The following is a 27,616-nucleotide window of genomic DNA, read 5'->3' as shown; positions in this document are numbered from 1 at the left end:
TTAAATCTGGAAGTCTATGGTTAAGTTTACACTGACATCTTAGAGAAAATCAGGAGAGATCTCTTGACACAGATCTCTCAGCTAGCCCCACTTCTCATGCCTTGGTTCACATAACTGAGCAATCCTGCATCATGCAAGTCAGGCTATTTTTAGGTGAAGTTGAACCAGAAAACTTCTTCCATGAGGGCACCAGCTATGCTGTAGGCAGGATAAACCATTCAGGCCCTGATACCAGATGAGAGCGAGTCCAAAAATTGTACCCCAATAGTGTAAACTGTCAGCACAAACTGTTGTCCTCAACAAATCTCCTGCTATTGTACAACTTGCTAATGTAGACATAGATCTTTACCATGGCTACTGTCTTCAGCCCATGTAGCTCTTTGATAAATTACTTATACAAGTGAATTTTGCCATTTTCATCAGTGGTATTGCATAAAAAAGCAATATGTAGCCCAAGATTAAATTGTTCCCATTGCATTCCCCAAGTTAACTCACATAAAATCATTTAAGCAATAAATTCTTGATAACCTTTGGAAAGTGGTGTTTTGTAATTTGGACCAAACTCTATATACTGCATATTTCTACAGTGAATTTACTCTAAAGTTGGTGTTGCATTTAATGAAGACAGTACAGCACTAGACTTACTCCAAAGTCAGTGGAATGATTAAACTTATTGCAAGTACCTTTATTTCGCTTACTTAACCATAACCCTGCCTTTATACTGGTATGAATAAACACAAATTGCTGTGCATTGATGGAGGATCAGAAGCCCAGCTTGAGTATTTTGTGATGATTTGCCATTGTCTAGGTATCTTCCTGTTTGGATCATCAGCTGAAATTTATTTAAATTGAGGAACTAGTAGGGTTTTGGTTGTGTGCTTTGTTGCTCTGATGTCTGGGACATACCTTGTACAGTAATGCAAGGACCAAAAAGCCTATTCCTTATCTTACTTCTTTTAACCCTTTCAGGGTGGAGGACATAAGTCTTGAAGTGATATTTTTGCTCTAAGTTTTGCGCAGATAGCATCTCTCTGTGAAGGTTCAGAGTACAAAATATTCACGCCTGTTCTTGAAATCCTTAAGCAGAATGCCAGTGAGAATTCTGCCTGTTTAAAACTGAAAGATGGAGCAATATATTATAGTATTAGGCAAAAGAAACAATTTCTAACACATTACTAAATACGTTAAAAAAGAAATTTTAAAAAACTACTATTGGGGACAATCATGGGTACTTTTGCTAGGATGCAGAGTTCTGGATTTATATGTCTAAATTATCAGAGTTCTGCAGAGTTTTAGCTGTACAACTCTTTCAAAAATCAAAGGAGCCATGCTGATAAGCTGGAACATGGAGGGATTAGTGTACAAAGAAGCTGAGCATTGAATACATAGACTATTGCTTTAAGATCACTGTAAATATCAAATAAAATGTGTACTAATTCATGTTTATATGTTATTACTGTGTTAGTTTCATAGATACAGTAGCATGACTATTATTAGTTTTATGGAGTTTAATGAACTTCACTTTGTATTCCTCTGTGAATGCTCTGAATGCTGCAAACAAAAAAAGCACAACAGTATTTTTTCAAGTTCTCTTGGGGCAATAGCAGTGTCTTCACTATTGTTCAGTTTTACAGATTTAGCAACATTTCATCATACATTGCTCTATTAATAACGTATCTTTCTTTAAAAGTACTGTCACTAGGAGATAAAAGCATATGTGATGAGTCTTGTCTAATCTCATTCATCTGCCTTTACAAAATGCCCCAGACATTTTGTGGGAGAATATGCTGCTTTTGCTTCATGCATTGTTTGTATTTGGGGGTGGGGCAGGGGAATAATAGGGCATTTTGCAATGGTAATTGCATCAAACATGCTTTTTTTCATTATTATTGTATTTGTTAGAAACATTTTGATTTAGTTTCTTTCTGTAGATAAAACTTTGACAATAGCTTTATTTTTTTCAACTAACCATTTGATTTCATTAGACTAATAACTTCTCACATTTAGTGGTATTCGTATCAATGTTTCCATATCAGCTGCATTTTAACTTCATAAAAAAGGAAATGTGATTATTATTTTTTGTCATACTAGATTTTGCCGATCAACTAAGTATTTCTGCACCAATCTACATATTAATATGCATGTTGTAGTCTGTACAATTGTTCAACATCAAAATATCTGTTTAATTTATGTCAAATGTCTTTAAAATAAATGCATTGTTCTCCATTTCAGTCTGATAGAATAAGCAGGATAGTAAATAAATGTGTAAATGAATCATCTGTGTCTCATTTCAGTTCTCTTCATGAAACCGCTTTACATTGCATATATACCAAAACAATTATCCATAGTGTCTTTAGGTGTCATTACGCAACAAAATTATACAGGAATCTCTGACAGACAATGTGTACAGAAATAAATCACTTGGCTATGCAAATAAAGTCAGAATCCATGCTTTTTTATATACAAAAGATGAAATGTAGTGATTCTAAGCCTTTTTCTTCCCTCTCTGTTCAGAATTACTGGTAATTACTATTCACACTGTCATAGATACAAAGCCTCAAATGACTTTACAAGGGGTGAGTAAACAGTATTGCCTGCAGGATGGAAAGCAGAAGCATGGAAAGATTTGGCACTCTTTTTTTGGCTAGTCTGTCATGGTTTGACACTGGCACAATGCCAGTGCCCCATGAAAATATACTTCCCTGGTGTTTGCTGTGAGATGTGACCAGGAAATAAGCAAAGCAGGCCTCTACCTTAGAAAAAAAAAAGTTTATTAACTAAACTACAAAAGGAAAACAAACCACACACACACACACGCACACACACACACCTGGAAAATGAAAACTCCACAAAAAGCATTTCCTCCTCCCCCCACCACATTTCCAATACATCTTCCAAATTTCAAGTCTCCATCCATCACCCTGTAAATACTCAATTCCAGTCCATCAAGAGGAGAGGAGTCCTTCTTGGGGCCATGGTGACCTCTTCCTTGCATGCCCAGCGCTCTCACCACTGGACAAGGAACAGAGCTGCTTCAAGGGTTATCCTTTTAAGGGTGCTTTGACCAGTTCCAAAAAAAGCACAGTTTTCTCTCATCTCGGGACCTCTTGTCCCCCCCATACTTGTCTACCCCCTGGGGCCGGGGGGTCTCCAAAACTGAACCCTCTCAGTTCTGAGCCATCGCCTCCCCCCTGCATGCAGCCTCTGTGTCGCGAGGAAGCATGGTTCTGTCCATGGCTGTACCAAAAAGAGTCCAGCAAGCAGCTACTCCATCATCTCTTTCCGGCCTCTTCTTTACTCATCCAGCCTCACTCACTGCTCCGACTGTGATTCCCTTGCCCATTTCCTCTTTATCATCCACTCCATCTCCCCTCCGGGAAAGGGCCAAATGCTCTGTGAGGTCTTCATTGTCCAGAAAGGGGTTAACAAACTTCTGCACGCGGCCAGGCTCCTTCCCTGCTGCACTCCCCCCTTCCCCCTCCTTCTTCACAGGCCGATATCACTTCAAGGCCACAGGCCTGTACCAGCTTTCCCTCTCTCGTCTTCTGGCTGGGGTGGGGGGGGGGCTGCCCAACACCTCCTGGTGCCCCCCACCACCCTTCCCTCCTGAGGGGTCAGGCCTACCTCTGCCGGGCCGCAGATTTTCTCCTCCCCTGACCAGCTCGAAGCTGGGCAGGGGAGGCCTTGTCTCTTTGCTGGCCGGAAATCAAAGAGAGAGCTCCCAAGGGAGGGCTCTGCTTCTAACCCCTGTGTTCTCAGAGGCGCATCCACCCTCAGTGGCCAAGCCTGGTGTCAATTTAAAATCTGAACACCTATTGGCCTCTGGCCACTCCATTCCCAGAAAACCAGCTTCCTGTAAACCCACGACATTGTCAAACCTAGGTACCTCAGCCTAATATTCAGATAGTGGATGAACCAATCTCTTGTCCACCTTAAAACTGTAAGTGTAAAAATTTGATTATAGTGGAAATTATTTTACTTCTCTAAGACGACTCATGAAAATAACAGATTTTTTTTTACAGGCAGTTTTGTTGCAAATCCACCTATAGTAGAGCAACACTACCATTCAAAAAAGTAGGAATATAATGCCCTCACCTTCAAATTAGAAATCTATTTTTTAATGACAACATCTGAGCAGCACTACGATGAAGCAAAAATGGAAGTCCAAGTCCATCCCTTTGATGAGAGCATAGAGACACTTTATTTTCACAGCCTCACTGTGGTATAAATCTCTTAATGCACCATTCACTGTGCTGCAGAACCTCTACACTTTCAGCTTTTAATCTAAAGGTTCCCTCTATGAATGTGCAGCACTGTACATAAATCTAAATTTGTTCCATCCTCCTATTCTACCTCAAACACATTCCCAACTTCCTTTTTCCTTTAAGAAAAAACAACACATCTTTCTTATTGCTTGTCCAAATCTCTTCTTCTTGGCATTCATGTGAGTAATTGCATTTTAAGGAAAGGATTTGGGGGGTTATATATTATTCAATAACCAAGCATCCCACACACATGGTACCCAGGAGTATTTGCAAAACTTCAGTTCTACATGAATATTCCAGCTGCCACATGATTCTATCCTGGACCAAGACCTGGGCCTCTTCAGATTTTGGTTGTGCAGAAAGGAGACTAAATCACATAGAAGAAAAAAGTGAGAGCATTTTCTAAAAAGCAGATTCAAGGCACCAAGATACACCATTGTAGTTCCTAGCTCAACATCTCTTCAATCATACCACGAGCTTAGAAAATATTTCTGTTCTAACCATTTCAACTTTTCCCATCTTCTCTCCATCTATTTTTTCTTGTGGAGCACATTTCAAAAAAAAATGTGAGAAGAACCCCAGCATCTCATTCCAGACCCAAAGCAGCTTAAGGAACTGACTCAATGCTAGTGAGAAAATAAAATATAGAAAATCTCTACTATTTTATTGGTGTAATTTGACCTATGGCTGAACACAAATGCAGCTAGGAAGCAGGAAAACTATTTTATGATGACCTGCAAGTGTGATATGTGGTTGGGATTAGGTCCTAAAGAAAGATGTATTCTTAGCAGACCAGGAATAGAACAAGTCAGTAGAGATGATACTGACAAAATACTGAGATAGTATTAGGTTAGCACAAAAAATATCCCACCATAATCTATTCAGAGGGAAAAACAATCCCTAGCATTTCTAGATAGAAACATTAGGAAAGTAAGCAACCTAAATATTCAGGTTATCCTGTTAAACCTTAATTTACTGAGGAGGCTGAAACCATGTTTCTGCTGACTCTCTGAATGCAAATTTTCATTGAGTGAAAAATAGACACTATTAATCAGATGATGAGGAATAACTATCTGAAGTTTTGTTAGCTAACATCATGAAGCCCAGAAGGATCACGAGTTTACTCCAGGTTGCTACAAAAGCATTTTTGGTCCTAAAAAGTATTTAATAATGTTGAACTATGATAACCATAAAATCTTATTTATTTGCAGAAAGTAAAGACATATCATGCATATGGCATCAGAAGGAATGGTGCCATTCAGTAGCATTTTTATGTTATTATAAATAAGTTTGATTTGTTATTTCTCACCATTCATTCTCATGCATTCTACAGATTATCATCTTTCCACACTGGAACTCAGCACAGCAACAATTTATTGTGAATCACTGCTAAATTACAATTTAGGTATTCCTACTGCAAAACATTCAGGTTGAGTTCTGTTGTCATTCACTGGTATTAAAACTACTAATTAAACTATTGCTTTCCTTTGCAAAAGAAATCTTTTTTTTTTTTTAATTATTTCTTCTCTTATGTTGCAGTTTTCAAATGGCAATTTGCCATTATTCTTCAAAACATCTTCCCACAACTGTTTGTTTCTACTAGACAGCAAGAGGCGAGCTGTCAGCTGTCAAGTATCAGTACATTATTCATATCCATGCTATGAGAGCTAAAAAAGCTTTTTCAGATATTTTTGCAATTTAGTGCATTCCTTACGGAAAAGAGCTTAAAGTGAACTTTAGTCCAGTTCGACTCTGGACAATCCACAGTTAAAAGAGCCACTATGAATGCTCCAACTGCTGGAAGTATTTCTATTAAACACTGAGGCATTTAATGATCAAAAACACCGATCCATGAAGTAGAACTTATTTCCTCAGCCACTCAAAACACTGCCTTTATTTACCGCTTTTCCCCTCTTTATCTCTTACTGGTTTTGATTTAATAATTTCATTTTAATATATACAGAGGCTAGCATAATTGTACCATTCTTAGAAAGGAAATGGGTTTTCAGTTTTTCAATCCTTTAGCAGGATGGTAACAGAAACATCTTATACCTGTGACTCATCTTCCAGTGGCAAGTCTGCTGACCACTTGAGCACTTTCACATGTACATCTATAGATATATATATATACACACACACATAAAACACCCACACATGCACAGAGCACATATGGAATGTGGCACTGTCTTAGCACCATAGTCTGCAAACCAAAACCCTACAACACTTTGCATTTGTGCTATGATATAGCCACAATCTAGAGATTTCTTACCAAATTCACCAAGGCACAGCAGAAAGATCTCATAGTTCTCACAACTCTAATTCATACTCAAAACAAAATAACTCACATATCCAGGACATCGTTTTCCATTCGCACAGAAGAATGGAAGTGTTAACCTGCACATCACTGGGATTGTTACAAGGCTGATATACCTGGCAGTAAATTAAAACATACATAGACTGGGATAATTTCATTCTAGTATGAACACTAAGCATCTCCAAAATTTCATTTTCTAGTATGAACAGTTACATCTCCAAAAGAAGAAGTGTCTTTTAGCAGCAACAATACAACCACTGGTTTATTATCAACCACTCCTGCTTGCCTGACCACCCTTTTCATCAGAAGCACATAAGCACGTCCTGCTTAATAATTTCAAGCAGGTTTCACATGTTTACCTTGCAAGATGGAAGAAAATCTCCAACTTTTCTATAAAATATTTCAATACTAAGAAAGCTACTCACATTTCTTGGAGAGGACAAAATAGGATTCTCAGTAATCAAAAGAAATAAAGATCTTAGTACACACAGAAAGAAAACCAATTTTATAGTGTTAAAAATATAACAGAAAAGAGTAGCTACTGTTTTTCATGTCCGAATCTCATTCTCACCCACATAAAATGAATAAAGAAGAAACAGATTTAAACAGGCACCACTGCATAAATATTCCACTACCTCTGCTTTCTGTGAGTACAGTTTCACTTCAGCGTTTCTCCCCAGTTAATAATGAAATTGATTCCTGTATAATCAGCATACTTTTTTTCCTTGGAATTTCTAGTCATGACTTCTGCAGAATTAAAACTCAGGGACTGTCAGCAATGTATCCAGGGCTCAGAATGAATAAAATTGTAATTCCAGGAGTGTACTGATGTTGCAAATTAATTTGACATTCATTGTGATGAGTGATCAAGGCAAACTACTTTGCTGTTGTGCATGTGTTCACAGGTATAGTCTGTCACAATAGCTATTTACACAGCATTAGAAATCTAATGAAATCTACCAACCTCCCATTTTTAAACAACAGTAAATTATTTCCTCTTCATGTGGAAGCGTGGGTTGAAAACAGCACCAGAATTAGTTTCACCTATTCTAATGAATCTCAGAATTTCTGGTATTCATTACAATTGATCTTCTCTGACACTTCTATAGATATAAAATAAAGTGTATCTCTCTTTAATATTTTCACATTTAGCATTTCAGTATTTAACACTTTTCCAAGTTCATCCTCTTTCTTCCAGGTTGTTAAACACGTTCAATGCTCAGCTAATCAGTAGAGCCAGAGAATCGTATTTCCAAGACCTTATTTTCACAGTGGGAACAGTTGCAAAGCTGTTAGTTCCTACTGTCAGGCATATTTAGCAAAATGAACAAACACATAAATAAATTATTACTTCTAAACAAGCAAAGTTTCTGAGAGGTCCCTAATGATCACTTCATAGAAATACAGTTGCCTAAGCTGCAATTGTGTATCTCAGGTATAACTCCACAGAAAATGGTGCCAAATGTCAGTCATTACTCAGTATACCAGAATTGCCAGTATTTGGCCAGTAACTTAGGGACTCTTTCCATGTGTTTTTATGAGAAAATTTTCATTTACATAAAAGATAATCTGCAAACATAATTTAAATTGATTAAAGCATGTAAACACTACGGATTTGTTCAATTTACTTAAATGTATAGATTGATCAGAGGGATGGAGCACCTCTGCTATGAAGACAGGCTGGGATAGTGGGGGTTTTTCAGCCTGGAGAAGAGAAGGCTCAAAGGACCTTAGAGAAGACACCAAGTACCTAAAGGTGTCTACCAGACACCTGGAGAAGGACTCTTCCCAAGGGCATATAGTGACAGGACAATAGGGAATGGTGATAAGCTGAAGGAGGGCAGGTTTAGATTAGACATTAGGAAGAAATTCTTTGAGTGTTGGGAGGCACTGGAACAGGTTGCCCAGAGAAGCTGTGGACTCCTCATCCCTGGAATTGTTCAAGACCAAGGTGGATGGGGTCTTGAGCAACCTGGCCTAGTTGATGCTGCTGCTACACATGACAGGGGGTTACAACTAGATATTCTTTAAGGTCCCTTCCAATCCAAGCATTCTACAATCTTAGCCAAGGAGAATTCCATGTAATTTCATCAGGAGCTTTGCATAAGGGCTGTTAGAGCATGTTCCTGGTTAAAATAAGAGACATTGAATAAAGACAAAATATGAGAAGTATTTGCTTCTGGTAGCAAGCAAGGTGTACCACAGCCAGTGCTACACAGCATTCCAACTTACCTTTCCCCCAGACACTAGGGGGAGTCCCAGACACTAGGGTGACACAATGGTTTGACATTCAGTGATGTGAATGTGCCAATGAACATGGCTGGTGATATTGTAGCAACTACATTGTCTTTAACTCAAGTCTCATATGTAGTTCTTTATCTGGGACAGAATAAAACACCTATCAGTTCCTTTTCCATGTATGAATTAATCTCAGCAAAGGGGAGGAGACCCTGCTGAGCTCATAATATCGAATACTGTAATACATTTGTCTCTAAAACTGCATTACACTAACTGAGAATAAAGCAGCCTTTATTCTTTCATACATATATTAGCTTAATGAGCCATTAAAATGTCTAGTACTTAAAGCATACAAAAAGATCTATAGTTTGAGCTTCAGAAATTTTACAAATATCTTACAAGTGCCAATGGTACTCTCAACAGGAGAAATTTAGCCTTTCATTTATTTTTAAATTGCTCTTTCATTTTTTTCCATAAAATGCATTTATTTACAAGAAGGCAGCCGAAATCTTTAATACTGAACCAAGAAATCTAAGTTAGAAAAAGTAAAATGGGAACATATATGTTGGATAATACCCTGCTGCTAATCAGGTCCTAGGAAATTAGACTCATTTTCTCTTTTACTTTCTCTATTAAATTAATCAGAAAATTCTTCCCTTCCCACTGATCAAAGTTCCATAAGGAAATCTGTCCCCTTGGAAGAAACAATATCCACAAAGGGGCCATATGCTTTGGTAGAGACCTCCAGATCTCCCAAGGAGGCTATTGAAATACAGAAATGTTTTGTTTAGACCTCACCATGGGAATTCCCCAGCACTCATATGGCCTGTGAATGTGACAAGGGAGTCATTGATTCAGCCTTGCCACTATTGTAAAGTCCAAACAGTTTGAAATCACAGCAGATGCATGCCCAGAGGACTAAGGAAAGACAGAGCATGGTTTCAGAACTATAACTATTTTCTATTGCAGACCAGCCTCATCCATGCCTTTTTGCCTTCTCATAAGTTTACTACATCTAATTGCTTCTGTATTATTGTATTGGCTCAGGAACAACACCCATAAATCTGTGAAATGTCTACATGGTATTATCCTTGCATAATCTTGGCATACTTGTAAATAAAATCCTTCACCAAATGGAAATTTACTGCCAGTAGTTTCTAGGCAGATGTGATTTTCCAAAATCTGTTACTTTACTCAGTATTCCACCAGAAGTCTGGTCTGTCCTGTAGTTCTATATATGATGCATAATTTCAGTAATGTTATTTTAAAAGAACCTTTGAGTTCTGTTACTTCAATTTTTCCATCATTCTATATCCCATAACTACTGCCATTGTCTAATATGAAAAGGTAATTAAAGCAGAGCAGCATTTCAGCTGATGCTAAAATATACACATATATCAAGAGTATTCAACAATTTCCTTCCCCTTTGTTCCAAAATAACTGGATATAATACTATATAACCTCTATTACAACTAAATGCATGTTTCATGGTTGTGAAAATTTTAATATATCTCATTCTAAAGTCTACTGGTTCAATTTGTGTGATGGTTCAGCAATGCTAGCAAGATTAAAAAAAATACTTGTGCTGTCATACTTAGGGGAAATTACAGTTTGTGAGCCAAGAAGTAGCTCTGTCATGCAACAAAAGACTGTAATTCAACACACCTGAAAAAGCTCAGCAGCTTTGAAAGTGTGCCTTTTAGGCAGAAAAGACAGCTAAAGGGCTAAAAAGGACTAACAATGCAAAAACTTTGATAAGGGACTTTGGAGTTTTCAATGGATTACTTTTTCTTCCACCTTCCTAGGTTCTCTGATAAGTACATTTTAATAGGGTTCTTAATTCTACTTGAGGCAACATGGAAATACTAGAAGACCAATTCATGCAGATATGTAAAAGCAAAGGAAGCCTTCAGAACAAGGAAATGAAACCACTGCAATTTCTAGTGTCTGTGGGAGAAAAAACAAACAGTGGAGAATTTTTGTGGAGGACTGAAACTCCTGAGATGCTAGAATGTATTCCAAAACACATTTGCAGCAACAGTGCAAAATAGTGATAAGTGATGTAAACAGTAGTAAGAAATTATATTGGATCTCAGCATATTTTCCAAGATATACATTAAAAAATTACTTAATCTAACACTGTTGCAGACTAAAAACATTATAGTCTTTAGGCCTGCTGAAGAAGCTCTGCATTCCAGCACAGAATTCTGTCAGGCCTATTTAAAGTCAAGTTCATATTACCCATGTTCTATACTCATATCCTTAATTTCTCCTTATCTATTTCCTTCTAAAGGCCAGAAAAGAATTGTAAAAAAATGAGTTTAGGCTATGTTAATAGTTAATACTCACTTGATAAGCATGCAAAAGCTTTATTCTCAGTAGGCACATGCAGACAGCACATGTATATACCATATCTATGCATATATATTCACACACATACATATATGCAGTTGGCCACACATTCCATGGAATTGTTTGGGTTGGAAAATAATTAAATATCATCTACTTCCAACATCCCTGTGCTGGCCACCTGCAAGGCAGCAGTGTGGTCCCATCCTGCTCATGCCTGCACACTGCTGTTGGTAAGGGCCACTGGGGGACAAGGATGGGGCAAGTGAGTGCTCCCCTCACCCCTGTGAGGCAACAGGGTAGCCAGAGTCACAGGCAGGAGTGGCATCCCCTGTCAGCCTGTGCCACAGCTGGGAGGCTGATCTCAGTACTGGCCTCTCACAGAATCACAGAATATTCTGACTTGGGAGGGGCTCACAAGGATCATCAAGTTCAACTCCTGGCCTTGGACAAGTCAGCCCCAAGAACTCCACCACGTGTGAGAGCATTGTCCACACTCTTCTTGAATTTTGTCAGGCTTGGTGCTGTGACCACTTCCATGGGGAGCCCATTTTAGTGCCCAACCACCCTTTGGGTGGAGAACTTTTTTCTAATATCCAACTTAAACCTCCCCTGACACAGCCTCAGACCAGTCCCTTGGGTATTGTCACTAGTCACCACAGAGGAGAGATCAGTGCCTGCCCGTCCTCTTACCCTCATGAGGGCACTGTAGACTGAAGTGAGGTCACCCTCAGGCTCCTCCAGGCTGAACAAACCAAGTGACCTCAGCTGCTCCTCATACAGCTGTCCTTCAAGGCCCTTCACCATTTTGGTTGCCCTTCTTTGGGGACTCTGTAATAATTCAATGTCTTTTTTATATTGAGGAGTCCAACCCTGCATACACGACTCAAGGTGAGGCTGGTCCAGTGCAGAGCAGAGTGGGACAATCCCCTCCCTTGCCCAATTGGCCATGCTGTGCCTGATGCACCCCAGGACATGCTTGGCCCTCCTAGCTGCCAGGGCACTGCTGACGCAGATTCAACCATCAACCAGGACCCAGGTCCTTTTGTGGCATTGCTTTCCAGCATCTCATTCTCCAGTCTGTACACACAACTAAGGTTGCTGCATCCAAGGTGCAGAACCCAGAGCATCCCAGCTCACTTCTCTTCACTAGAAATTAGAGGAAGAAGTTAAAGGAAAAATAAAATCAGTTCTCGCATCTTACAGTCACAAAGCTTGGAAGCTTTGTGACAATATCAGGAGTCAGAATCAGGATCCTCTAGAAGAATTTCATGATGTTTCCATGGAAAGTAAACATTGTTGTCTTGAAAGGGGCTTTCACCCAGTGTGCAAGGAGATGATCCATAGTCAGAGTGGAGGTTATGTCTGGTTTCCTTCATACAGTAAAAGATGTTTCCTTCTTCTATTCTTCTGTTCTTAGTTGCTGCAGTTACTAAGACATTAAACATAATTTTTCCATCTGGGAGAAGTACATGAACATTAGAATACACTGAAGTCAAGTATCACAGATAACTTAACGTTGCAATTTCTTTCTTCATTGCCTAACAAGAAAAAAAGACAAATCAGGAATCACGGTGTGAATGCAAGCAAGAGAACCTTGTTTGCTTCTTCATCAAAAGAATCAAGAGTCTGTTGATATTTACAATTATTAGTAATGTTCAGCCAATACATGTTTAGCCAATACATGTGCTCACATCTTTCTAGACCTGTTAGCTCCAAACAAATCCTTAGGCACCCAAAATACAGAGCTGGCTAGAGAGACTGGAGGAATCTGTATTATGGGACTATGGATCCTTATCAATGATGGTTTCAACAATGAGAAAAGAAGAAGTTCCCAAAGAACCACAACTAAAAGCTGGAACTGTTCTTTTCTGCACTCTGATTGAGTACTTGTTAAAGTCTCTCTCTTCATATATACAGCAAAGGTTTCTCTTGATCAACTCATGCAGGTACTCTGAAGAGGAGGTGTTTTTTGGTTAAGATAGAAGTAGAAAACAAATCAAAAATCAAGTCCAGTCACAAAAACTCAAAAGCACTGAGATAACACAAACGGGTCCCTATCCACATCACACCACGTCATTATGAGAGAAGGATGGGTGCATTTTTCAGGACTGGCCTGCACAATCAGAACAGAGTCTGTTCTAACTATCAGCTGTGGAAGAAGAGATTGAGACAACTAGGGCCAAAGAGAACAGGCTTGCTCATTTTTTTAAGGCAGACTGAGAGGCATAACAAATATAATCTATTCTCAAGCACAAGCATCTGAAAGACAAATGGATTCAAGGGCCTTGAAGCTGAAGATTGAGTATCCAACCTATCTTAATGAACTGAATACTGGGAATGCCCAACTGGGACCATGGGTGCCTGTGGAAGATTTCTGCCTAGTTCTGACAACTCAGAAATCCTCTCTTAGAGGCAAAGATTAGAGAATTTGACTCATTAGCAAACTATCATAGGCAGAAAACTCCCCATTTGTCAAATTAAAGATGCTTGGGCCATGCTAGTTAAAAATAAAGTCTAGTGAGACTAGAAAAAATCTCAAGTTCTTGTTATGCTTTATACTTAATTTCTTTTCAAGAATGGAATGACTACTATACGAGCATTACCACATGTGCCTGCCTCCAAGGGGGGAAAGAGGAAGTGACACACTGAGAAATGCACCCCCCTTTCACAACCTCCCACCCCTGAAAGGCTTCTGGAGAAGACTATTGACAGACTGAGGTTAAATGGTTTGAGAGCCCTGAGTGGGTGGACTCATTACCTTCAAGCCTTTTCCTGCTGAAACTTGCAAAAATTATGCTACATACAACAAAGGTTTTGCAATATGAATAAATGTCTTCCAGACTGAAATGAAAGCCTTGAGAGACAGGCAAGTGAGCTGTACAGAGTAATGCCAAATAAGCATGATGTTCACAGTGCACCCACACACATACACAACACACACACACATGTACAATAGCATGTGACACAAAAGGATACAAGACAAAAAATTTACCTTCACTAACTCAGTTTTGTCATCGTCTTCCCGATGTCGGTAAATGCACTGGCTAAGAAGAGCATATAGTCTTTCCATGCGAGATATACTGACATTCTCAGTTGCCACAATGACCAAATCCAGAACTTTCTGAAGCAAAAAAATAGAAACTGCAATTCAGAATAGCACAAGATAAACCCTGCTTTCTTATATTGTTAAATAGAAGCGGCACTTCAGAAAACTGGTTAAGTATCTTTAAGATGTAATTAGAAGAAGCAAATATTCCACATGTCAGAGAAAAAGCTTACATTTCAGACAGGATTTTCTTACTCATCACTATATGACATCAGTGATCATAACTGTGATTCAACTACTTCTGGAACAGTGGGGAATGACATGATCCACTTTGTCACAGAGGAGCTGCCTCAGGGAAGTCATGGTTGCTTTTCATTACAAATACAATACAGGACCCTAGAAAATGTGTTTTTAGAAACAAGCCTACAGATCTTCCAGACAGAGCTGTACCAGATGGAAACAGAAGCATCCTTAGGTGCTCACCTCTACCCATTAGCTGAATCTGTACTGTGACTAACATCAGTCAGCTCCTACACTTCAACTCAAGAGTGGATGAACTAGCAGAGCAGTCTGTAGGAAATTACCAATCTCTCACACAGCTCCTTGTGTTACCAAAGACGTGCATGTGGTAATCTGGGGAAAGCAACACTAACAAGCTAGCAGCAGCACTGCTGGGGCTGTTCAGTAGCTGTGTGTTGTGGGAGGTTGTACAGATGTATCTGAAGAGAGCAGCCACACCAAATAAAAATATTACAGCCTCACATTTACTTGCCATCAGACTCAGCCTCCCTTACACCAGCTATCACAAGATTTGAGTTCTACGCCTATATCGAGCAAATAAGTGAACACACATTCAAAAGAAACACACAAGAAAATAAATAAAATCAACTAAACAAAAACCCCATACAAAACCAAGCAGATCCATTTTGAAGGGGCTCTCTGCTACAAGCAGTGAGTTCCAGTGACACCCATGTTATGGAAACAAGCCTTCTAAAATACGTGTTTAATGACTGTAGCCCTCTCCTCACAGCTGAAACACCTATGAGCAGAAACATCAGTAAGGGCTCTACCCTACCACTTCTCCATTCAGTAGGCAGTAATTTCAGATTACATGCCATTAGCATCCTGATTCTAGAAAAAAAACATGTAGCTTTTTTAAATGTACAAGCAGTCATGAACAACACAACCCCCTGAAATTTGCTTCCTTTGGAAGCCATCTTGGAAAGTTAATTTAACCTCTACAGTTCCGATCAACACTTAAAAATGTGATAGAAATTATGCTGGTGAGCCCTTTTACCAAAAGGGACTTTCTCCCCACACAAGGGAAACAACCACGTAATACTCCCTTTCTCATCACAGCAGGTAAACAGCAGCTTCCTCTGCTTCGACTGACCTCCAGAAATTCAACCTAGTTATTTCCTGAATTTTTCTTGTGGCTATATCACCTGAAGGGCAGGTCATTCTTCCACCCTCTCCAGTTCATGCAAAGGAACCTCTTTTTCCCTCTGCAGCTGGGCCCATGTTTGATCCTTTCCCTGACTATACCTTAGGATAAAAACTTCTACAGGGGACTAGAAAAAAACATGTAACTGTATGGATTTTGAATTTTGAAAGCACTTGAGAAAAGCAGATATTAGTATTTTATCCAAGATGATCTTTTGACCAACCTTCTAATTTCAGGTTTAAAGTCATCGCTGCTAAAAATCAAGGTCCTTTTCCAGGTCCTAATTAATGAAAGCATGCAAACAGCAAACAAAAATATCCATCTCCCCCATCCATCATAAAAACTGCTAACCAACAGCAGTAGCAGGTTGACAGTGAGCTAACTTAAAACTTAACAAACACTTTTACATTGAAAATTGGGAAGAGAACAGTCTCCTAAAATTCAGTTCCCCAAAAGCAAAAGCAGCCATCAACACCAGCTCTGGAAACAACAGTCATTACAGACTGAATCATTTCACAAGCTATGTATCCCTCTCATTAATTGTTTGAATTGACATTGGTTAACAAGTGACTTAATTGACAACCATACAGGTAGCAAGAAAACATCCTACTTCGGTATCAACAAAATTGAAATTAGACTTACTCTGAGCTCAGAGTAATCCACAGACACTCCCTGTGTTTGAATTTTCTTTCCTTCGCCATCATATACTTGCAGTTGCTCATCCACCTGAGAATGTCCCGCACAAGTTGTATGATGTACTTGTGAATCTGGAATTACACACATTTTTGAAATCAAGATTACTCTTTATCTGGAATACAGTATCAGTGAAGTACCTGTACCTGGAAAAGACTAGCCCTCTGCAATAAGAGACAGAATTGTTATCCATTTTTTATTACAGAGAAATGCTTGACTTCTATCTTTCTAGTGCTGCTCCATAAAAACTAGGAACTCAGATATGAAAAAAAGCAGTAGAGAAAAAAAGGCAGGGTAAAACTAGGAAAAAATATTCACACTGCCACTGCAGCACGGCACAGTGAACCTGAAGTTAAAAAAAACAAACATGGGCTAAAAAAGTAGTATTTTAGGTTAGGAAACACATCTACACATCTTATATTTCAAGAATTAGGACATAATTCTTCTATTCCACAGGATTCTCTGGGTCCACATTTTAAGTACAGCTGTACTGTTTACCCTTAGGCTGCTTGTTACTGGGAAGATACTTGCACAACTCAGTACCATTTGGAAAAAACACTGTAGAATCAAAAAAAAAAAAAAACAGCCACTGTAAAAGACCATGGCTGTAGCCAACGTAACGACAGGAGCAACATCATTATGCAAAGAACACTGTGTGTTGATTTGAGAGAGACACAAAAGAAGTAACAGAATGAAATTCAAGAAGGCTAAAACCTAATAAATAGTGTAACCCTCGTCAAGAACAAAAAGGAGCTAAATTACCTGTTCGACCTTTCACTTACCACTCGAACCTGCATCTTCAGCAGTTCTGGTTACTTGGCAATCTGGCATTTCACTCTCCTCTCTTAGGTCTGAACATTCAGGAAGCATGACACTCTGTTCTTCAGCAGAGGATTCAGCCACAAGGGTCACTCTCTCACTTTCATTTTCTGTCCCATTTTTATGTTGTCCTTGAAGTACATTTTCATCTTCTTCCATAGGACTGTCCTGGGAGGATACAAACTGAACATTCTCCCTCTTTACTGAGATACTTGAAGAGTCTTCCTTCATTTTGCATTTTCTTTTTGACTTATCTACAAAGAAATACAAAAAAAAGTAATCCAAAACATTCCCAAAGCAGTTCTTTCTTCAAAACACAGTAGCAGCATCTTGCAAGGAAAATAACCCCAGGAGCTTCAGTATCATCTCCCTACATGTGTCTAGAGAAAAGATTGCAAGTTAATGAGATCAGTTCTCTATTAGATACATTATAGGCAGAGAAGGGAAAAACACTGTTTCATGTAACTGAAAACTAGCTGAATATTCAAAACAGACACAGACAATGTTTCAAACTTCAAGATGTAGGACCTTAAATGTCAGTTGTGACATCAAGGCCAGGCTCTTACAATTTCATGCAGCCAGTGCATTCAACTTCATAACCATATTGAATGAATGACCTCAGGATTTACCCCACAATTTGAAGCAGCATAATGAAAAATTCAACGCCTCTGGCATAAGAACCAAGCATCACAGGAACCTGCTTTTAGGCCACAGGAACAGAGAAGGTAGGAGTGACTTTAGCACCTTCTCCAAGGTCTGAAAATCTGAATAAAATGGAGCTTGTCATTAGAGCAGGAGGTACTGGTGCCCCCAGGCGCTGTGGGCATCTTCCATTTCTCCTTACACTTTGGGTTCGCTTTCTTACACCAGCAGAGCAAAGAATTGGGTCTTGTGTGTCTGGTTACAAAGCATGAGACGAGTCTTAAAATCCTCAGCATCAAAAAACGTACCTCTTTCCTTACGAGATTCTTTAATTTTTTGGCAGCGTTGCTCAAAACCTTCATCCATTTCATTCCTCACTATGGAATATGCAGTATCACTCAAAGTACAAGCTTTGTGCCTCAGGAAATGATCTGAAATTTTACAGCCAGAACTGAGCATTTTCTACCAGTCAATGAAACTCTTTATTTTGGTTAATTAGAATGACTTTTTCTTTTTTCATATGCAGGTTCTGAAATTTATCTCAGTCTGTATTTTCAGCATAAAACCACAAAAAAGTTATTATTTAAGAAAAGGTACTAGGTATCAATGAACACATCTATCACAATTCTATGCCAAAACAATATATTTAATACTAAAACATTTACAACCTGGCAAGAAATGCTCTCTGGGGTTGTTTAAAATTGTCTACTGGGGTTCTTTTATCTGATGCCATATCCACTGTCAGATTACTAAATTTCCACAGACAAAATCTATCAATTTATACATCTGAAATTTTTCCAAATTAGGAATAAAAATTACACCCATACCTGCAGGCCCTTTATTTGGTTTGTACTCTAAAGCATTGCTACACATTAGATCAATGTCCTTTAGAAAATCTCTTGCAGTTAAGTATTGGTGCATGTCAATCTTGGAGAGAACTGTCAAGAGGTCCATGGGCTGTTTAATGCTGTCCTTGTAATTGGGTGCCTACAAATTAAATATGCATGCTCAGAGAGATTTAAGCTACAAAAATTAATGACTTTCATAAAGTCAAATAAAGGACTTCATAAAAACCCCAAATATTTCTAACACCCTCAAAGATGCAGAAAATAACCAGCTTCTTGAAAACGGAAAAGGTATTTCAGGTGTCATTGAAGAGACAGACCAAGAGAGAAGGAAAAAAGAAGCAGGGTGGTCAGAAGCATGTGTGGAGCAGAGAGGGGAACTGGCAGGATGCATTTCACTTCCTTTCAGAAAATCACAGCAAAGAAACTTTTCTCAGTAATGTCACCTTGGATTCTCTTTGTTGTTGGCAGCAAGAAAAAAACTGCAGGATTTACACCTTTGAGGCACCTGTCCTATGCATCTACTCTAGAATGAGATAACTGGACCCAGAAATGTCAATTTCTTTACTCAGAGCTTGAAAGGAGCCTAATGACTACTTTAGATGATCTATATGTTTATAGGTTATTCACACCTTGGAAACTACAAGGAAAGAAAAAGACAAGTGAGTGAATCCTTAGGGGAATAGGACTCTGCTGAAATGCACAGCTATCTTAAAACTACAACTGACTTTGAAGTACATGCCCCTAGCAGAGACATATTCAATAAATTCAATGGGAAGTGTATGGGAGCAAGAAAAAACATGCGGCCCTTATGGTTGATTATGTACTCAGAAAAGCCCCAGATGAAACTGGAATAGTATCTGAAAACTTATTTGACAAACTGCTGCTTCTACTCCTGTTCTCACAGAAACTATTTAATCAAAGAGCTTTAGACTTTATTAAAGCAGCCCTTTAGGTACTTTTTATAAATATAAAGTGATCCCTCTGCTTTTTAGTGCTGTAACATACCTATGTATCCAAACCTTTCCATGGGCAAATTGTGTCGGCATTTGGTGTAACTGGCACTTGGACTAGATCGTTCTTGTAGATCCCTTCTAACTGAAATATTCTAAAGTTTTAAAGACCTTTTAGAAAGAACATAGGGCTTTCAATGAATACTCAAATAATAAACGTTTGAGAGTCTCAAGGAGCCAAGTAAAAACAAAATTCACTTCTTTCTTCTCGGAAAATCAGAATAGTACAGTCCTAACATGAAAGAAAGACCTTCCTAGAAAGAGCACAAGAACACCAAGAAACATAAATGCAGAGGAATCATGAATACACACAGTTATAATGGTATTATAAGTCAATACTAACCTCCTCTGAGACAATGGGCTTTGTAAACACTTTGAAACGTTTGTCAATGACAAGTCTTTGAGCCACATCTCTTAAGTAAATCCTGAGTTCACGCAACGTATCCTCTTCCTGCTCTTCCAACTGTCTTATTTCTTCCTCTGTCAGCCTTCGAGGCTTAGGTGGTGGTGCTACAGGCAGCACTTCCAAAGGCTGGCAAGCTTAATTGAATCAGAAAGTTGTAGTTAATTGACGGTACTCATATACAAGCGCATGAAAAATGATTGATAGAAAATTATCACCCAAGCAAATACTACATTAATTGTTAACCTAGAGTTAGCAAAGTTTTGTATGTAGAACATTCTCCTCACTTGTTTTGGTTTTCAATGCAGGAGGTTGAGCAGCTTGCTTCATAACTAAGTCCTCAAAAAAACGTCTTCTCTCAGCACAGGTCGGACGTGGGATTCTGAAAACTTCTTCATATTCATTATTAAATAATGCTTTTATCTAAAGCATGAAGAGAAAATATACTTCAGTTATACAAGGCCATGCAAACATGTTCTGTTCCAAAAAAATGAGTACCTCTCTGAATTAAACTGAATACTTATCTGGACAAGACTATAAATTAACAGTTATCTTTGTGGCCCTAAAAGACTAGGTTTTTATAGCATGGCAATTTAAAGTGCCTTCTCTAAGGATCACATTTTGATTTTAAACTCCACGAAGAAACTGAATGATAAACAACTGAGAAAGGGGTGACTGGGGATTCACTATCCCAAAGGCTGCTTATTTTCCATTTATGTGCCTTGCTGTTCTTTGGCTTGAATCTTTATGGCAGCTACAGAGGGAAAATGGCAAGGCTCAGAGGACAAGTGCTGTTTTTTTAGTAAGGTGTTTGGGCTTTCTCTGATTTTATTTTTAATTAATTTAAATGAAGTGTCTCAATTTGTATACTTCCAAGTTGTATTTCATTTTTCTATTTCTATGACCAAAAATTATGGAAGGGATTTCAATCCTTATTTTAGAAGGCACTTATTAACAGTATGAAAACTTCTGTTACTGAAACAAAATAATCCGAGCAACACATTCACATTTCGAACCCCTTCTTTTAATGGGCAGTCTCACATGTCTACAATGCTTAGCATGTCTTCTTGAAGAATTTTGTTAAAGAATGCACCTAAAAATTGATTTCCAAGTTGCTTAAACAGAAACTGAAACTTAGCTTTCTAATGTGTTGAGTTCTCACCCAGATGAAGGAAGTAATTTTTTTTAAAATAACTTAAATTTGAAATCACATTCCATCAATAACAGTGTGACCTCTGTACTTTTTCATCAAAAATACATCTGACTTTTCAGTAAAAATGTTTTCAAAAAAAACATCTTTCTTTCCTAGTTACTTTTCAAGCACCACAGTCTTCACTAAGGACACAGTTAACCACCTTGAAGCCACCAAAACCATTGTTGGAAGCAAGTCCATATATCTGTCTAATAATCCTGAGTATGTGAGAAGGGAGAAAAAGCTGGATCAAAATCAATTTTTACTCAGAAAATACTGGGCAAATGCTTTCAGCACTGTCTTGTCTAAGCAAGTTGTAAGGGACTGGGTTTGGATGCTTGAGTAACAACTATGAATTTGCTTAAGATTGGCATGTAACTCTAATGCTTCAGGGAGTTATAAATTAACAAGAAATTGAGTAACAAAGGAAGAAAAGTATTGACTGAAATACCTCTTCTGGGAGATCTCTCAGTTGTACATTAGATGTTGCCAGGAATAAAACTGGAGTAAACCTTGGGATGTTCTGCAGTAGTGTTGTAAAAACAGATCTCAGTGTAGTTCCAATAGTGTCCCACCATGAAGGGATTTGTGGCACATATATGATACTTGGTGCTGATCTCTGAGCTTCTCGCATCAGCTAGCAAAATGAAAGATTTTTGGATTAAAAAACTCCATCATGTACAACAGGCTACTAAATAACTACATATCAGTCAAACTACCTTATGAAATAAGAAGTATAAACACAAGGCGTGAAGACAAATGGATAATTGACTCCTTAATAATCAGGTAAAATGTTCACTTTGACTCAAATATAGACATTTCTATGCAGACAGAAACAGACCTGAATCTCAGCCTGATTTCAAAACTACTTAGGTATAAAATAACTCTAAAGAGCCTAAGAACTCAGCCGACTTAGTGGTGTGCCTGAAAAAAATCTGAAGCTAACTCTTCAGCAAGATGTATTTGCCTGGAGAAATCCCTACACAACTGCAGCTGCATCGTTTTCAGTTCAGAAGGGACACACACCCAATTCAGACTGGAGCACAGGCTGAACAAATGTGTATGTGAAAAGATGAGGGCTAACACAGCACAAGATGCCTGGCTATAATTCATAACTTCAAGCACATTTTATAAGAGGTGATCAGTCCTTAGACTGTCTGAAGAGCTAAATCACTCACTGCCTCTCATTACCAAAGGTGGGCTTTGGAAAAACACAAGCCACTGCCTACAGAGAGCACCTCAATCACAGAAGACAACTCACATCTACTGCATGATGGAAGTTGAACGGTCCTTTCACACAACAAACTTCTCCATGCACAATTTCAGATTAACAATCTGAAAAAGACTTGCTCCTCCTATGTGACAAATGAGTGCCCAGCCACACAATGTGTCTGTCCTAACTTGTACAGCTCTGAAATGCTGCTACTAGAGATCAAAATATTTTAATACAGTGATGCCAAAAAACAAAGTGGATTTACTGCCCAAAAGTAAAAAAAGAAAGCAGCACTAAATTGCTTACATTTCCTTTTCCTAGTTAATGGAAACTCAACATCATACAAATCTAAGTATTCCATGAATTTTAACAATTTTGCTGCATGTACCACAGCATTAAAAGCTGCATATGTAAAAAAAACCCCAAACAAACAAAAAAATTGTTTGCCTCAAAACCTTGGCTGCCCTACAGACTTAACTAAAAAAAAGGCTGCAGAATGTGCGTTGACACGCTGTCAGGTCGATGCAGAGCCATCTACTGGCAGCACAGACTCTCAGGAAACAACAAAAACAACTTTCTAAATCCCACATGAGACCAGCAGGATTTCTTTCCACAGAGAGAGGTTTATTAGCAGCACTTCCCATCTTCCTGAGCTGTTAGTAATATTATCCCTATTACATTTCAAATGGATAACATGGCTATGTATAAAATCCTTACATGGTATCATTCCATAGGAAAAGTGGATTTTCAGACAAAAGTAAACAAAACAGCACATTTAAATCAGGTCACTTATATTGACAATGACTTTTGCTTACTTCACTAGTTTATACACTAATCCTATGAGACTAATGAGAAAAAAAGCTACCTGTACACATGTTTCATCTGGTAATGTGCTAGCAAACAAAGTTGGTGTATCTAGTGTATAAATTGGAAACTTCTCCAAGGAATGTATTACTGCAGCTGCCAAATCAGAAGCTTGCCCAGATCCTGGCTCTTCAATTAGTAAGAAGCGTGGCCTGTAAGATGTTGGTTGGTCACGAGGATTTCTACAGCAATAAGTAGAAAACAGGTTTAAAAATTAGTGATTAATAGGAAAATAGACATTAAAGTTTTTCCTATGCACTTTGTTTTGTAAATACTCTCCCTGTTCCACAAAATAATAAGCTGGTCCATGAACAGGAAAACTATCAAGGCCTACTTTCTCACAAACTGGTATTTTGCCTCTGCTAGAAATCCTGCCATTTTCCTGCACATCTGCTACTCTTTTGGCTACATTAAGTAACAGCTCTTAAATCCCAGAGTGGGACTGTCCAGCCAAATACCCACACAACAGTTCAGTTTGATGGGTCAGGGCAGTGTACTCAGAACAGGAGTAACCAGCTGAATCTTCACACTTATATCTGGCAAATATTGATCACCCCCCACACACTCTCAGCTCCTTCATCTAGCATCCCTCACACCAAACAGTTTACACACTCAGCTGTCTTAAAAACAGAGCCATAACAGGGACAAACGTACCTGCTGAAAGTGAGGAATTCTGCTTTCTTGTGATCACACGTTTTATGAGTCTGCTTCTCTTCAGAGATTGGTGGTGATTCCTCATCACTATCAACCACATAATTTCCTAAAATAGGATTTAAAGAGAAGAGAGGGTTGTTAACTTTCCTGCACAGTCCATCTCTGTCTTGCATTAATACACCTTCAAAATCGGTGCTGAAAAACACTTCTCTTGTATGTCATCATTTGAATGCTGTTTCCTGAAGAGTTCATTCTACCACAAATCAAAGGAGAATGCGTAAGTCCCTACAAAGCTGTCCTATGTCCCATGATTTGCATCGGGTAATACCTCTCTGTTGACAAAAACTTGTGAGTTTTTCTCCTTAGAATAAAGACGGTTAGGAACAACTTATGCAGCTCCCAGACATCTGAAAAACATTTCTCCTGCTTTAAGCATTTATTTGAAAACAGGTGCCAATAATTTAAAACTTAGATTCTTCTCTGCAAGTGATAACTATGATATTAACTGCTGTCAGAAACAGGGTGCTCCAGCAAAGAACACAATAGCTCTCAACTGCTTTTCCAAGTCACTCACAGCTCCCACCCTGCACTGTGCACACACAAAGTATAAAATTATGCTGCCAGTACAGCTGAGTACATTTGTGTATGTTGATTGCACAGATCACAAGCTTTTGCTCTGGCAGATTTTAAAACAAGTGGATGTAGATGTTCTACCTTGCTGTTGGTCCTTCTTTAGTGCAAGCTCAGCATGGGGAAATACTCTCTGCAAGGTTTGTAAAATCCTTTCCAGTGTGTCTTCTAACAGTGGCTTTGAAACAGCTGATAGTGCTTGCCCAGGGGAAGGCACAGCCCTCCGTGAAGCTGGAACAGTCTTCTGCATGGCCATGGAAAAATCATTTGCTTTTATTTTAATTGAATCCATGTTTATCTGCAGTCTCTGTCTGCTTTCATATAGCTGAGGATAACGATGCCGCAAAGCACAGAGACCAGTTTCGGCACATAAGGCTTTAATATCAGCACCACAGTATCCTAATAAACAAAACAGGAATCAAATGTTACATCAATCTCAGACAAAACAGAATTCAAGGCCAGTACTTCTAAAGGGCAACACTGAAAGACTTTGTATGCAGCCAAAAATTACCAGGCTAAGAGACAATTTAAAGAGTTACTGTGCCGCAGAAAGTTCTGTTACATGCCTCACAGCCTAATATCCTGCACTTAGGCAGCAGCCTGCTGGTCAAAACTTTGTTCCTGGGAAAGAAGTCACAAACCCATTCAATGTTCTGAGAGACAAAAAGAAAATTGAAAGCAGTGTCTAAATTTGCTCCCATGCCAAGTGCCTCCTCACTGCCTCTCTCTGCCACAAGGTACAAGAGCTCAAGTATTGCCTGCTACAAGCTCAGGTACCCTAGGACTCAAGTCACATGTGGTAACCCACAGTTTTCAAGCTCACCAACACATTCTTCAGCCAGCTCTTCAAGTAAGTGGTCCGATGGCTTCGGCTTCCAGTCTCGTGTGTGAATTTTAAAAATTTCTTTTCTTGCCTGGAAACAGTTGCATTTCAGTTTGTCCGAAGTTTTCTCTTAAAAGAACAATGACAACACAAACCCACAAAATCCCTTATACCAATACAAATGCTTTTCTTATCTGCTAAACCTTTTAGTATTTTAAAGGTCAATTATTAATACACTGTCTGCTTCTTCAAGCAGGAAATTTAATAATTCTGAACTTGTTACATTAAACTATTGCTGGGGGCTGCAGTAAAGTAAAAGGCATTTACATATACCATAAAAGTTTTCCCAAAGGTGAGACCTAATGATTCTGAAGAAAAAATCATTGTAAAATCCTTATCTGCAAACAGAGATATTTTCACCAAAGACAATTCTCTCAAATTAAGCAAAATTTCATGAAACTTTTAATACACAGATTAATTATGGCAGATTTCTAGAACTCTGTCACAGTAGAGAATCATGTATTAGATCTTTTTAATGGCACCTCATCTCCTGTTCCTGAGAGCCGATGAAAACTAGAGAAAAATATTTGTGCACTTTTACTAGCTTTCAATCCAATAAGCTTTTTATTCTTTTTCCAAGAAATGATAAATATCAGAGATAGCCAGTGAGAAAACACAAAAAGAGGTCTCCAGTTTTGTACGCTATCTCCCCCCTTTCAATATTTTTTGGTTTCTAAATACCCATTTTTATATTGCTTAACTACTGCCATTGAACTAGAGGCTTCCCAAGCCCTGCACCTATGCAGTATCCCTCACATCTTTGTCCAAGCCCCTGTCAATAACGTCCAGTAAGAACCCAATGTATTTAATTTGCTTTAGCATCAGCCTTGATCAAGGTTTTTGCTACCAAGGAGGCATTCTCTCATCCTTTCTTTTACTTTCAAGATGCTAGAGGGGTAGTTTATAACTAATTAATATACCCATTCTTTCTTAAACATTTCAGTTACTATCAGCATCCCATTTTCTTCACCAGTCACAGAGAAACCAAAACTAAGTAGAGAATTAAGTACTTGTTGAAATCACCCTAATCATATATATTCAGCACCAGGTTTGCCGTGTACACTACAATGCAATTTCTCCAATATCCCTTTTTGTCTCCCTATAGCTATTGTCCAAACTGTACAGTACAGATGGAGACTTGCACTGCAGCACAGTGCTGCCTTATTACAGGGATTTGTCATGAAGATGGACTTTGCCGCAGAAGCGTAGGGTTGATTTGAAGTTCTGACCTCTTTGTTTGGCAAACTGAAGCGGAATTCTCGTTCAAAACGCCCAGGTCTTCGCAAAGCAGGATCTATAGAATCCAGTCTGTTGGTGGCTCCTATCACGACAACCTCTCCTCTGCTGGCTAAGCCATCCATAAGTGCCAGAAGCGTCCCCACAATAGAGCTAACAGAAAAATACGGTTTTCATTCACCAGCTTCGTAAATTTTGTTCAGTTACACATAGCCTTGTCCAATGATCACTCAAAAAGGACAAGTTTTTATTGATGAGATGCTGTTTAGCAAAATATTAATTTTAAGTCACAATAAAATACAGATAAGGTAACATAGGCCTTTTGCTGATATCAAGCTCAGCAAACTGTTTTCAATTACTGTTTAAAAATCTCTGAGATTCATTTGCATGGAATTACTAATTTTTAGGAAAAATGAATGTGTCACTTGAAGTTAAATAAGTTGCCATCTTTTTTTCAAAAATATCAAGCAGCTTCTATGTAGATACAAAACATATCCTACCTATGAATTTGGTCTTGTTTATTGGACCGTACAGGAGCCAGAGCATCAATCTCGTCAAAGAAAATAATTGAAGGTCGCATCTGGTAGGCCTACAATGAAAACACAGGAATATTGACATCAGGAAAACAGCTCTATTTGAAAGAGAAAATGCATCAAAAACATCATGGTTGGAAAGGCACTAACTAAATTTTTCAGACTCTGTTAACTGAGCTAACAGAGTAAAGTGGCATGAGTAACAGAAGACAGCAGCCTATATCAACTCAAGGAGACTGGGTGACAAGAAACAAACCACATCAGGAGTTTTTACACCTACCTGGCAACCACAGGAACAGAGACAGGACTTAGCTAAGTTACAGGTTCTGGAAGCAAC

The 27,616-nt window shown here is 38.6% G+C and overlaps 1 protein-coding gene across 1 annotated transcript in view; it reads right to left on the bottom strand.

The window, feature by feature from the left end:
- Window positions 1–12,668: 12,668 nt before the first annotated feature.
- Window positions 12,669–27,616, bottom strand: part of LOC102040045 (ATPase family AAA domain-containing protein 2-like) — a 24,825-nt gene continuing 9,877 nt past the window's right edge. The window contains exons 9-23 of the mRNA XM_014307865.2: window positions 27,247–27,335; window positions 26,740–26,899; window positions 25,451–25,541; window positions 24,712–25,026; window positions 23,998–24,103; window positions 23,345–23,525; window positions 21,718–21,903; window positions 20,362–20,497; window positions 20,015–20,211; window positions 18,641–18,800; window positions 18,122–18,244; window positions 17,135–17,425; window positions 16,302–16,459; window positions 14,162–14,290; window positions 12,669–12,707 (exon numbers count right to left, since the gene is read on the bottom strand). Of these exons, the coding sequence (XP_014163340.2) occupies window positions 12,669–12,707; window positions 14,162–14,290; window positions 16,302–16,459; window positions 17,135–17,425; window positions 18,122–18,244; window positions 18,641–18,800; window positions 20,015–20,211; window positions 20,362–20,497; window positions 21,718–21,903; window positions 23,345–23,525; window positions 23,998–24,103; window positions 24,712–25,026; window positions 25,451–25,541; window positions 26,740–26,899; window positions 27,247–27,335 (2,361 nt within the window). The remainder of the gene's footprint in view (window positions 12,708–14,161; window positions 14,291–16,301; window positions 16,460–17,134; window positions 17,426–18,121; window positions 18,245–18,640; window positions 18,801–20,014; window positions 20,212–20,361; window positions 20,498–21,717; window positions 21,904–23,344; window positions 23,526–23,997; window positions 24,104–24,711; window positions 25,027–25,450; window positions 25,542–26,739; window positions 26,900–27,246; window positions 27,336–27,616) is intronic.

This window comes from Geospiza fortis, unplaced genomic scaffold (genome assembly GCF_000277835.1).
Source record: "Geospiza fortis unplaced genomic scaffold, GeoFor_1.0 scaffold121, whole genome shotgun sequence".
Taxonomy (NCBI): domain Eukaryota; kingdom Metazoa; phylum Chordata; class Aves; order Passeriformes; family Thraupidae; genus Geospiza; species Geospiza fortis.
Note: the sequence above shows the minus strand (reverse complement) of the source record. Positions and strands in the feature narration are given on the sequence as shown.